Below are 13418 nucleotides of genomic sequence, written 5' to 3'. Positions count from 1 at the left end.
ATAAGTAAATCTACTAGATACAGCTCTGGGAGTGTTGAACCAGATGAGAGGAAGTTTCATATCAATTGCCATCACCGAGAACGGCACTGACGTATTCACCCAAGGCTATATCTAGTACAGATGCAAAAAGAGCGAGAAAAAAAATCAATAGATGGAAGAATGGTTGCAAATGGTAAAGCATCGCATGCGTACTGCGAAAGATATGGCTCCGGTTCCCACCTGAAGGAAGTTGCTTTCTCGCCCATTTTTCCTTTCCTATTTTTTTATCCTTTCTGACATTTCAATTAAAACTAATGTTTATTTACCGCTGTGCTTCCTCTCTCTTTGTTGTGTGTTTCCTTCATGTGTTTCAAGCTAACAATAAATACTGCTTCAACTTAATTTTTTGCTCTTGTCCTTGCTAACTGTTGTTGCATCTTTGAGAAGACAAAGATATAGTTTGCAGCTACACTTCAGAAGTTGTTTCCCCATTAAAACCCACTGCCATTGTGTGTTTATCCAGAAGTACTAACAAATTTACCTAGGTGGTGTGATATGTCCACAAGAAAAGTTTTTGCCTCATAACAGCACCACCCTCCCCCCCTTGGATCCATACGATAAGCTTCGAGTGCAGACTACGCTATTAACGCAATATTTGCCGCAAATCTAGCTCACATCCTACCCATAGGTTACCAGAAACCATGTTTAAGCGGTGCTATGGCTCTCATACGATATGGTCATTGAGCGACGAAGTCAGCTCAATGATTCGTTGAATTGCTCAATTGTATAGATGTACAAGAAACCTCGAACCCAAAAATAAATGACATACTGTGTCTTTCCTGATGACCGTTGCCTTAAAGAAATGCATATCACATGAATGTTGCGATCAAAATAACCACAAAGAGATGCAAGTAGGCATAAGGAGGTTTTCGTTAAGAATGCAAGCTGACACATCATCAGGCTTTCATTACGCTCACCGAGTCCCAGAGAGGAATGGTTCAGCTGCGCTCGAACGCTGTCTCATTCGGCGGGAGCATCACTAAAGCAAAGTGACTGCATTGTCCGGCTGATCGCGCACGGACTCGGACAATGAGCCACTCGTTTCGTGTACAGCCAACATTAAGGATACTTGTGATCGGATGAAATTGGTCGTTTCTGCAGCACGCAAGCTTGCGCTTCTCGTGAGCTCCGATTTAGAAAGAGAACAATGTAGCTGCTCTGCTTGCGCGCAAGCCTTGATAAACAAACATAGTGCAGTAATTGTATTGCATTAAAAATGCTTGTAGCGCAATTGCCGCATGCGTGGGTAAGCTGCCAGCGTTATGGCTACACACTCTCGCTTGCAGCTACATCTGTGACCCGAATCTGCATTCACAGAACGTTTCTCTCATTAGGCGTAATACAATACGTTTTGTTCCTTAGGAGCGGCCTCAGCGAAAAGCGTCATTACATTCGGAGGGAAAAAACTTACAGTGAGTACACTTTTTTAGTATATTTTCTCATTGATTATGTTCAAATGCTGCCTTACTGTACACGGGATTTAACTTTTGGGCCCGCATAGGCGATTTCTCATGGATCCAAAAGCAGAACTAATAATCAATTTAAGAGGCGGGATGTATAGTTAGTAAAAGGTCTTTGCCTGCTCTTTTTGGAGCTGTTTAGGAGCCAGAAACGACAAACTTTAAAGCCTGATAATGTGTTGCATGCCCACTTAGACACCAAAACCATAGAGTAACAATGTTCCCCTTACTATAATTGGCTTTCTTGTTCTTTAGTGTAACGTCATTTCATTCAATGAATCATGCTGTAGGTATATTTGATCTCCCGAAAGGATTTTCAAATCATATTTCAGTGATTAACTGCTTTGCAATAAATATTTAATGTTAGGGGCTGTGATTTTAACCCCCCGCCCCACCGACAAAGCCATGTCAATTCCTTATTTTCTACGCCGGGCTATTTCTGAAGAGAACGTGTGCTCTAAAGTGATTTACTTTATGAAATATCTATAGACTAGAGCATCACAGACACATTTGCAGATGCTGCTATGTAAACTTCAAGAAAATCCCGGACGCGTGACGTTTACACCAAATAGTCCGACACTGGTTAGCTATGTAAAGCAGAGTCTCCAAAAACAAAGTTGGTTGACGGTTTCAGTACCCTGTGAGAAAACATTTATGATGGTTCCCTCCTCACTAAGGCACAGAAAACACGAAAGCAACTGCTGAGAAAAAGAACCCAGCGCGACTTAAAGTCAGGATTTGTCTGGAGCCATAAGTGTGTTGGGCTCCCAAACGCTGCCTAAAATGTGCAATTTTTTTTTCATTTCTGATTTAGGCTAATGCATAATGTGCAAGTGAAGCAAAAGACAATCTAAATAAACGTGCACTGGCCCAGAAACCTTCTGAACGAAGATTATTTCAGAATATAGGAATCCTCACTGAAAACGCCCGTCTCACTTAGAAACTGACCTCCCCCCCCCCCCCCACTGCCTCACGGGGAAACGCAAACATAGCGGCACATTACCTAAACAGTGTGTACTCGCATGATGCAATAACTTGTCGGAAGCAAGCATCCGCCTGCCAAGAAAAAAATTGGTATGATGACCTTCATCGGGTAGGATTAGTATAAGGCGTTGCTGCCGCCTAAGACACGTAGGTATACAGTGGGAATGGTATGCAATACTAACAAAACTTGTTTATACAATAGAATAGCTTTATTTCCATCTACTTGATGGAGGAGGCTGCAAGTAAAAGCTGCTCCAGTAGGCAGCTTGACGAGGCCCGCAGCCCCCTCTACAGAATATTCGGCAACAGCATACATGTAAGCACATATGCATCATACATACATATATACACATACACATATACATATGTATACATACATATACGTACACGTACTCGTATACACTCTCATGAACCCACATACTCGCATTTACACATGCACACCCATATCCATACAGAGCCACTGGTGACTAAACCAAGAATACTTAGGGTAGCTTGTGTGGTTCTCGTGGTGAATACAAATGAGACAAGAATACGCCGCTGAACATTATATACACACCATTATATACACACATACATATACATACACATGCATTCATATACCCGTGTATGCATACACACTCGTATGCATACCTACACACACACGTATACAGAAGCATATATACACACTTTATATACATACTAGCCGAGAGGATGTACGCTCAACCAGTAATTTAAAAATCACGCATATACAAGTCTCTCAGTTGTTGGGCTGTTATTTGGGTGATATCAACGCCTAGATTATTATATTTATTTAGAAGCATTGGTATTGTGTGTGACAGCTTTTCCCTTAAATAATTTGTTCTGGGCGTGACCACCCGCCATATCTCTTTATGACGGGTAACATAATATTTGTCATTAAGTTCAAGGTTAGAAAGTTCTCGTAGAAAGGAGCAGTTCAGTTTTACTTCCCGCCTAAATGCAGTTGTTAACTTGTACTGGTATAACTTTAACACAGAAATTATGTTGGCTTCCTGAAATAAGTTTATAGTATGGGAGTTGTAGGGGACATTAAAGAGTAGCCGAACAAACTTCTTTTGCGAGACAGGTAGTTTATGCAAATTAACAAAGGTAGTTGTACCCCATACCTATAAGCAATAATAGAGGTACGAATAAAAAAGCGAGTTATAAATGAGAAGTTTAACTTTAAACGGCAATAGTGATTTACATTTCCACGTCATGCCAATGACCCAAGATAACTGGATTGTTACGGCGTCAATGTGTTCGTCCCAGAGCATATTAGTCGAAAACGTTACGCCGAGAGTTCTCATACTAGTAACCATTTCTATCGTTTTTTCCCCGTACATAATGTTAATATTTGAATTCACTGGCTTATTTTTGGGCCTAAAGAGCACAGCTTTGGTTTTGTTTGTATTTATTACTAATTGGTTCATTATTGACCAGTCCCTCAGCTTAGAGAGCATGAGGTTCGTTTCATACTCTATATCTGTACAGTTTGTTCCTGAAACAAATATACTGGCGTCATCAGCATACAGGACATATTTCGCGTTTAGGTAAATATTAGTTACATCATTGATATAGGCGTTAAAAAGAAGGGGTCCCAAGACACTTCCCTGTGGAACTCCTTTTGAAATAGGCTTCATAATTGAACAATGCATATCTATCTGAACAAATTGCTGTCTGCTTGCTAGGTAAGATTTAATTAGTGCTAAAGAGTGACCTCGAATGCCATAGCGATAAAATTTTTCAATCAATGTTAAATGGTGAATATTATCAAATGCTTTGCTAAAATCCACATAGACGCCAAGCACAAGTCTTCTTTCTTCGAACTGGGATAAGATGAATTCCTTTTGTTCCAAGAGTGCATATTCGGTGGACTTAAGCTTTCTGAAGCCGAATTGGGCGGGTGATATTATATTGTTCTTCTCGAAAAAATTATTAAATTGGCGATGTAAGATTTTTTCTAGGCCCTTAGAAAAGATCGGCGATATGGATATAGGCCTATAATTTTGGATATCATTTCTGTCTCCCTTTTTAAGTAAAACACTCACTTTAGCGATTTGCATTCTTTTCGGAAAAGTTGCACTGGACAAACATAAGTTAATAATATATGTAAGGTACGGTGTGACAATATCTAACACGTACTTTATCGGTCTAATTTGCATGCCTTCAAAATCACACGAGGAACTATTTCACAGTGACGTGAAAGCAGAGAAAATTTCATGTTCAGAGACAGTCTCAAGAAATAATGAGAAGGGGCTAGCAACATGCTTCAACTTAAGCAATGTCCTAGATAAACTGTTTTGATTGTTGCTAACAAAGTGATCATTAAACATAGTGGCGAGAGGGATGCCAGATATCTCATTGCCATTTATGTTCAGTTTTTCTATACGAGAATGCGATTTATTACGATTAAGGACAGTATTTAACCTTTTCCATAAGAAGTCAGGTTTTGGTGCAGAGCACTCAAATTCAGACTGAATGTGTCGCACTGTACTTAGTTTTATTTCTTTATTCAGTTTATTTCGATAAGTTTTGAATTGTTTCAGTGTATCTGGGTCCTTATTTTGAATACATTTATGATACAATTCGTTTTTGCGATGTATTTTTGCAAGCAGTTCAGGCGTTATCCACGGTTTACGAATTTTTTTCCCTAAGGTAATTCATTTTTCGGGAAAGTGGTACTTGTATATACCAGAAATTATATCTATGAACTTTGTATATGCCTCTTCAGCGTTCGCGATTTGACCGATAACTTCCAGGTCACAGGTTAACATCTGAGTTCTAAAAGCCTCAAGGTTGGCTGCTGTGATTGGCTGATAAGTGAAGCATCTCACATCCCTCTTGTCTCGAAAACTATGTTTAGGTATCATAATAAATATTGGAAGGTGGTCGCTTATGTCGTATGACAACACACCGGTGGTTATGCTGTCGTTTTGCATATTTGTTATGAATAAGTCGAGTAGAGTTTCACTGCTGTCTGTAATTCGGGTGCGTGGCTATCCGCCCCCTTTCGTACTTTCCAAACCAAATGTTCACCCAAAATGATAGCTACAATATTAGCTGTAGCATATATTGCATCAGTTATGCCCTGTCTATTGCTCATCTTTAAAATCCCCTTAGTCATCTATCATAAACAGTGAACTTCGCAACCTAAACATATGCCAACTTACCCAGATCAAACAAGTACACTTTCGAACGCCTGTGCTCGGTATAGTTCGCGACTTATCGGGCTTTCCTGCATCCCCATAATTTCACAGAGTTCTCAGCGCTCACAATACGAATGTGGAAACACCTGAGAACATAACCCGCTTTGCTCAGAACCGAGGCTGTGCTAGGTGTCCCCGACTACGCAGAAAAGGCCACGTTTCCCATCCGAGCGGGAGGCCCTGCAATTTGAATAATAAAAAGCTTCAATTTACAGCTCTTCGCTGATGTCCTATATACCCCCAAGGCCGCTTGGCTTTTCCCGTCTTCTCGGTGAAATATTCACGTCGGCAGGTAATGTACAGCGGAGGAGGAAAGGGAACTCGCGCTGGTGGTGCTCTGTAGTTCTAGGAGGCGCTTCAAGTTATCCTCTTAGAGGTGGCCTCGCTTACTCCGGGAATTTTAAAACAAGGTTTATAGGACACCGTTTCTTTGTTTCATAAGAAGATTAAAATATTTCATCGGTGCGCTTATATGGCTTATACATTTCCATTACGCAGAGCATAAGGGGTGCATTTGCCGTATCGACGTAAATTCCTACCGCCTCAATCCCACATCCTTCTCTCGTGCTGGTCGTTTATGATTCGGCCAAAAAAAAAATGGAATAAAAGGCAAACCTGCCAGTGAGATCGTTAAGTCCGGTTCCTCCTGCTGAGCCAAGCGATTCTAATGTGGTGACAGGCAAGAAAGGCGGGTAATGTGACTATATTCTTCGCACGGAAGAAAATGTCCCGTACAAGATTCTGAGAAACTCTACACATTTTATTCTGTCGGGCTGACATAAATTCATCCACCTTGCGTTACGAGTGCAAAAGTATATCTAAAAATATATACCACCCGTATAGCAAAACTTTGCGCCAGATCGCCTGAAAGTGACTGAAAAAGTTGACATGTAGCCAATAAAGCGACTTTCACAGCTTCTGTTGAGATTAAAGAGGTCAGAGAGCCAGTAATTCAAGCAGGTTTTCAACTGGAAAATGAATTATTTGGATAAAATAGGAAATCTTGGCAACTACTGTCACCGGCTTCCCCGAAAACAAAACAAACTGTCCAAAGCAACTTTGGCCTTTTTGCGGCTGCTTGCTTTTGCAACCTGGCTACTGCTTAAGCACACAAAATCATCAACTGAAGTGCGCAGACGATTCAGCGTTTGAAGTCATTACAACAGACGTCATCGTCGGCATGACTCGCGTAATGCAAACTACATTGTGACATGTGATCTCCTTGAATGCAAAAAAAAAACATTAGCTCAGCATGAGGTTTATACGTCAAGTGTTGTATTAAAAACAAAAATAAGGTGTTCCTGAGCTGCATTAAACCAACAAAAGATCTTATTTTTGCTGATATAAGTGAAGTAATCATGTGCAAACTTTCCAACAATTGCTGCTTGTATTGATCTCCCTCCCTGATGCAAGTGCGCAAAAAAAGTAGATTAACAAATTCAGCATAATAAAACAATATTGCCCTCAACGGCGTGCTGTAAAAATCGTCGAGCGTCTTATTCAACCGACATTGTTCCAGTTGATACTAAAAGATATCCCTTGGGCCTTGTTTTATGTACGTGTAAGAGTAATATCGGTGTCTACGTCGAAATATGAACTACACATGGAAAAATGCATGCAGAGAAGACCACGGCCACAACTGGAGGATACCATCGCCGAGGCAATTAGAGAAGTTTTGTAGCGGTGTGACTATGGCCTCCAGTGCCAACGAAGAAGACGGCTCATGTGCAGTGAGTGCTAGAACAACAACAACAACAACAACACACAACAATACAACAATATCTCAACAAAATTAACGCGATACTAGTATATACATTCAATCGTCGAAGATCTGTGCGAACCATGTGGTGCGTGTTTGACGTGTTTGTCAGCGTTGTGATGACGATTATATGCGTCTCGTGCTAATGCGCCCCTTTCCCAAGGCTTTAGCTGCTAGTTACCACGTTTACGTACATGAATGACTGCATTTATGTCAATACGCGCGTATGTTCATATACATTCGTACATGCTTATGCATGGGCTGCCACATACGCATTCACGCCTATATACGTTCCTGCATGTGGGTGGCACCTGTGTGTATTAATGCTGCTGACGAATCTAACCTAGCATATTGTTCTCACGTGCCCTGAATATTTTTCAACTACTTCAACTAAAGCTGTTGACCATATGTAACACTAGGAAGGCCTTCAAAGACTGCGTCACAGTGCCCACAAAAACAGTTCGGTAGTGTGTGTGTGTGTGTGTGTGAGTGGGTGGAGGGGGGGGGGCGTTTTCTTTTATTCTTTTTCCTGTCTCGCGTATCGCATCCATTCGCCCCTCTCCCGGTACAGGGTATCCAACTGGTGATAATCTGTGGTTAAGCTCCCTGTCTTTAATGCGCCATTTCCCCCCCTTTCTCTCTCAACCAAAGATATTAAAAAGGCAGAGATTGTTAAGTTCTCACTAATCATGAATGAAACCAATCAGGTAGCGACAGATCAATGCATGATCCTATACATACGCTGGGTAGGGAAATTGTAAAGATTCTATTACCAGGGTAATCATTTTCCCGATCCCCGCAGGGGCGTCTGCGTCAGCTGGCGTTTGGTATGTTGCGACACCACGTACCCGAGCACATGGGGGTTGGACCCTCCCGCGTGTAGCCGTGCGTGGCTTAGCCGTGTCCGGGGAAAAGGGGATCCTGGGGGTTGAGCCAATGCCGGGTGTTTGGACCTTTACGGCCCCTCGGCGGCGGCAGCACACCCCTTTGGCCTCGGCTTCACGTAGACGGCACCCCCGGACTGACCCACCCGGGGGAAATCGGCAGTCGCCTTTTCCTGTCCTCCTCTCCAATCTTCGTCCTTCTCTCTCGTCTTTTTCATCTTTCCTGTCTTCTCATCACTTCCCCTCACTTCCTAGTTTCTCGGCGGCAAGGGTTAACCTTGTGTAGCTAGCCAGCCTTGGTTATGCTGTATTTGGTTATAGCAGCGATGTACGGCTGGCGTTGGCAGGGTTTCTATAGCAGGAGCTCCTGTCACGTCCCCCTGTTGGGCTCCATGGTGGGTGGTCGGCATCGCGGCCGAAAACCCAACTATACCTATGGAAAACGTTTTTCCTAAACTCCCAGATCGCCCTCAGAAACGAGGGCGCACCGAAGAGGTCTTTCAGTTTTTCGGACGTCAAGTCCATAATTTTCCTCGCTTTCATGTAATCCACGCAGAAAAACCAGCTAAACAAGTACGAACAATCTCCCCGTTCCTAGTATCTAAGTCCCTTACCGAATTTTTTGGCCCAGGATATAAGGTGTCGAGGATGGCTAGCGGTGACCTCCTCTTGGAGCTCCGCGACCAGAAGCAATTTGAGAAGCTGCCACAGCTAGTATCATTTGGGGAGACCCAAGTAGTAGTAACCCCGCACCGCACGATGAATACCTCCCGCGGCGTTGTCTCGGACGATGATTTGCTGGAGCTCACTGAGGCTGAGCTCTTGGAGGGCTTCAGCGAACAGAATGTTACAAATGTCAAAAGAATTAAGATAAGGCGAGATGGTAAAGAACTAGCGACCAAACACTTAATACTCACCTTCAATTCAAGTGTCTTGCCCGAGTCAATCGAGGCCGGGTACATCAAGCTCCGTGTAAGACCATACGTGCCAAATCCCCTCCGATGTTTCAAGTGCCAGCGTTTTGGCCACAGTTCGCAGAGCTGCTGAGGCCGCCAAACTTGTGCGAAATGCAGTGCGCACGAACACTCCTCTGAAGCTTGTGAGAATGCTTTCCACTGTGTCAATTGTGATGGCGAGCATGCCGCATACTCGCGGTCATGCCCGTCTTGGAAAAAAGAAAAAGAAATAGTAACAATCAAAGTAAAAGAAAACGTATCATTCAAAGAGGCACGCAGGCGGGTTGCATACCTTCCTAGGGCCAGCTTTGCCGAAGTGGCGCGTCAGGGGGCAGTGTCACAACGGCCTCCGGCGGCTGCCCGACCCACAAGCTGTGAGTCGGCAGTTACGCCATCTGCCCCCGCGGCGGTTGCAGCTACCGCTGCTCCGTCTACCCAGCAGACGGGGCCACCGACCCAGAAGGTGGGCGCAGCCGAGGCTGCTTCACCCTCCCCCGCCCCTTCTAGCGCTGGCAACGGCCGGCGCAACCAAATCCCCCAGGGAACCCCATCGACCTCCGGGCTGGTGGGCGCAGGGGTCTTGCCCTCCAAGACGGGACCTTCCCTGGTAACTTCTCGCTCGCAAGAGCACGTGTCCGGCGCCTCACAAGAGGCAATGGACACTACAACTATCCCCAAGGCGCCCCAAGCGCCTAAGGAGCGGCGAGGTTCCCTCGAACGCTTAAAAAAGAGCAAAACCCCGGTTACAGGGCCTCGAAAGGGCTCTGTAATCTAAGACATCCCTTCCGTTTCCGTAAACACAGCACCAATTAAATTTCAAATATGGATACACAAATCATTCAATGGAATGTCAGAGGTCTACTTAGGAATCTTGATGATGTTCAAGAACTCATCCATAAACACAATCCAAAAGTGCTGTGTTTACAGGAGACACACTTAAAATCTACACACACAAACTTTCTCCGAAAGCACGTTACGTTTCGCAAAGACCGCGAGGACGCTGTCGCAGCATCTGGCGGTGTAGCTATTATTGCTGACAAAAGTGTAGCGTGTCAGCATCTAAAGCTCCAAACGTCCCTTGAGGCCGTGGCCGTTCGTGCCGTACTTTTAAATAAACTCATTACAATCTGTTCTCTGTATATACCATCACATCATCACCTTCACAGACGCGACTTAGAATCATTAATAGATGAGCTCCCGGACCCCTATTTTATTCTTGGTGATTTTAATGCACACAGTACTTTGTGGGGTGATTCACGCTGTGATGCGCGAGGTCGCGTCATTGAACAGGTGCTTTTTTCCTCTGGAACATGTCTGCTGAACACGAAGGAGCCCACATATTTTAACCTGTCCAACAAGTCATACTCTGCCATAGATCTTAGCATTTTATCGCCGACGCTTTTACCCTATTTTAAATGGAATGTGCTTAACAACCCGTATGGGAGTGACCACTTCCCAATAATCCTAACAACCCCGAAAGAAGATCAACTTCCCCCGCAGGTCCCTCGGTGGAAGGTTGACTCAGCCGATTGGGAACAATACCGAACTCTTACACATATGACTTGGACTGAGATGTCCGGTATAACCATAGATGACGCTGTTAGATATTTTACAGCTTTTATACTTGATGCCGCATGCAAATGTATCACTCAAGTGAGCGGCATGAGTTCCAAACGGCGTGTTCCCTGGTGGAACGATGCATGCAGGCAAGCACGGAGGAACCGGAACAAAGCGTGGGCGATATTTCGCGATTCTCCAACTGCTGAAAACCTGGAAAATTTTAAACATGTCAAATCCCAGGCAAGGAGAACGCGCCGACAAGCAAGACGAGAGAGTTGGACGAAGTTCATATCAAGCATCAACTCGTACACAGAGGAGACAAAAGTCTGGAATAGAGTGAAGAAAGTTAATGGGCAACAAACGTATTCCTTACCTCTAGTAAATAGCCACGGAGAAAGCCTTGAAGACCAAGTCAACTTTCTCGGTGCACATTTTCAATACATATCGAGCTCTTCACACTACTCCGAAACCTTCCTAAAATACAAAACAGAAATAGAACAGCAAAAATTAGAAAGAAAATCTGCTAAAAGTGCTGCGTACAACGATCCATTCTGTATAGCAGAACTGCAGGCAGCACTAAACTGTTGTAATACATCCGCCCCAGGTTCAGACCGCGTAATATATGAGATGTTAAAACAACTACCATCCGAAACACAGAAAACCCTCCTTTACCTATGCAACGTTATTTGGTCTTCCGGCGAGATCCCCTCTGTTTGGAAGGAGGCTATTGTAATTCCAATCCTAAAACACGGAAAGGATCCTTCCTCTGTATCGAGTTACAGGCCTATAGCATTAACAAGTTGCCTATGCAAAGTATTCGAAAAAATGATTAACTGTCGCCTACTCCACTTCCTAGAATCAAACAAATTGCTGGACCCATACCAGTGCGGGTTTCGGGAGGGTCGATCCACCACTGACCATCTCATACGTATCGAGGCACGTATCCGTGAAGCTTTTGTCCATAAGCAGTTTTTCTTATCAGTATTCTTAGATATGGAGAAAGCCTATGATACAACGTGGCGGTTTGGGATTTTGAGAGACCTCTCACAGTTAGGTATACACGGAAATATGTTCAATGTTATCGAAAGTTATCTGTCGAATCGGACATTCCGCGTTCGAGTGGGCACTGTTCTGTCACAGAAATTTGTACAGGAAACTGGAGTGCCGCAGGGCGGGGTGCTCAGCTGCACACTCTTTATAGTAAAAATGAATTCTCTTCGTCTACACATACCACATAACATCTTCTATTCGACGTATGTTGACGATGTGCAGATAGGTTTTCAATCAAGTTCTCTTGCAATCTGTGAGCGACAGATCCAGCTTTGTCTTAACAGGGTCTCCAAATGGGCTGATGTGAACGGTTTCAGACTGAACCCACAAAAAAGCACCTGTGTCATTTTCTCTAGAAAAAGAGGCCTGCACCCTGATCCTGAAATTGTGTTGCATGGTGAGCGTCTGCCCGTAAACAGGGAACATAAATTCTTAGGCATAATTTTAGACGCGAAACTAACCTTTGTACAGCACATAAAATATCTTAAAGACAAGTGCATGAAAACAATGAATATCTTAAAGGTGCTCTCACGCACAACCTGGGGCAGTGATAGAAAGTGCCTCTTGTACTTGTACAAAAGCCTCATACGCACACGACTAGACTATGGAGCCATAGTTTACCAGTCGGCTACTCCAACTGCTCTAAAGATGCTTGACCCCGTCCACCACTTAGGAATTCGCCTGTCCACAGGCGCCTTTAGAACAAGCCCAGTGGAAAGCCTGTACGTTGAATCGGATGAGTGGTCACTGCATCTGCAGAGAACATATTCGTCTTTCATGTATTTTCTTAGAGTGAACGGAAACAGTCAGCATCCCGCGTATTACACCGTAAACGATTTGTCCAGTTGCTAACTTTTCCGCAACCGGCCCAGAGTGGCAAAGCCTTTCTCCATGCGTGTTATAGACATGGCTGAAGAAACAAGGGTTCCACTGCTTGAATACCACCTTATGTCCCCTGCTAGACGGCCCCCGCCGTGGCAGTGGCAACCAATAGACTGTGATACATCTTTCGTAGCTGTCACAAAGCACGCGCCTGTCGCGCATATACGAATGTACTTCCTCGAATTACAGCACAAATACTCCTCTCCTGAATTCTTTACAGACGCATCTAAGTGTAATTTTGGCGTATCTTACGCAGCGGTCGGTCCATCCTTTTCAGATGCCGGTGTTCTGCACCCTAACACAAGTATTTTCACAGCAGAGGCCTACGCGATATTGGCTGCCGTTAAACACATTAATCAATTTAATATCCCAAAGACAGTTATATACACAGACTCTTTGAGTGTTGTAAATGCTTTGAAAACTGTCCGGAAATATAAAAACCCTGTAATTCTATCTCTTTACTCAGCATTATGCACAACCTATCAGTCCAAACAGCATATCGTCGTATGCTGGGTGCCGGGGCACCGAGAGATAGAGGGAAACGTGTTGGCTGACGAGCTAGCCACATCCGTCAACGCGAACGCTTCCAACACTTCCACGACTGTCCCTGTAATGGACCTCAAGCCCTCAATAAGAAA

The 13418-nt window shown here is 44.0% G+C and overlaps 1 protein-coding gene across 18 annotated transcripts in view; it reads left to right on the top strand.

Moving 5' to 3' along the window:
- The window catches only part of LOC135911416 (uncharacterized), a 989518-nt gene that overhangs the window by 595816 nt on the left and 380284 nt on the right, over positions 1-13418 (top strand). For 13 of the 18 annotated variants that reach the window (XR_011513989.1, XR_011513988.1, XR_011513994.1 and 10 more), the window contains one exon: positions 1402-1451. The exons of the other annotated variants lie outside the window; for them this stretch is intronic. Coding sequence is in view for 5 of the 13 variants with exons in the window: in XM_070537275.1 (XP_070393376.1) it covers positions 1402-1451 (50 nt within the window). In the remaining 8 variants the exon portion in view is untranslated. The remainder of the gene's footprint in view (positions 1-1401; positions 1452-13418) is intronic. 18 annotated transcript variants of the gene reach the window in all.

The sequence above is a fragment of the Dermacentor albipictus genome, chromosome 4 (genome assembly GCF_038994185.2).
Source record: "Dermacentor albipictus isolate Rhodes 1998 colony chromosome 4, USDA_Dalb.pri_finalv2, whole genome shotgun sequence".
NCBI lineage: Eukaryota > Metazoa > Arthropoda > Arachnida > Ixodida > Ixodidae > Dermacentor > Dermacentor albipictus.
The sequence above is the reverse complement of the archived record's forward strand: the minus strand, read 5'-3'. Positions and strand labels throughout refer to the sequence as shown.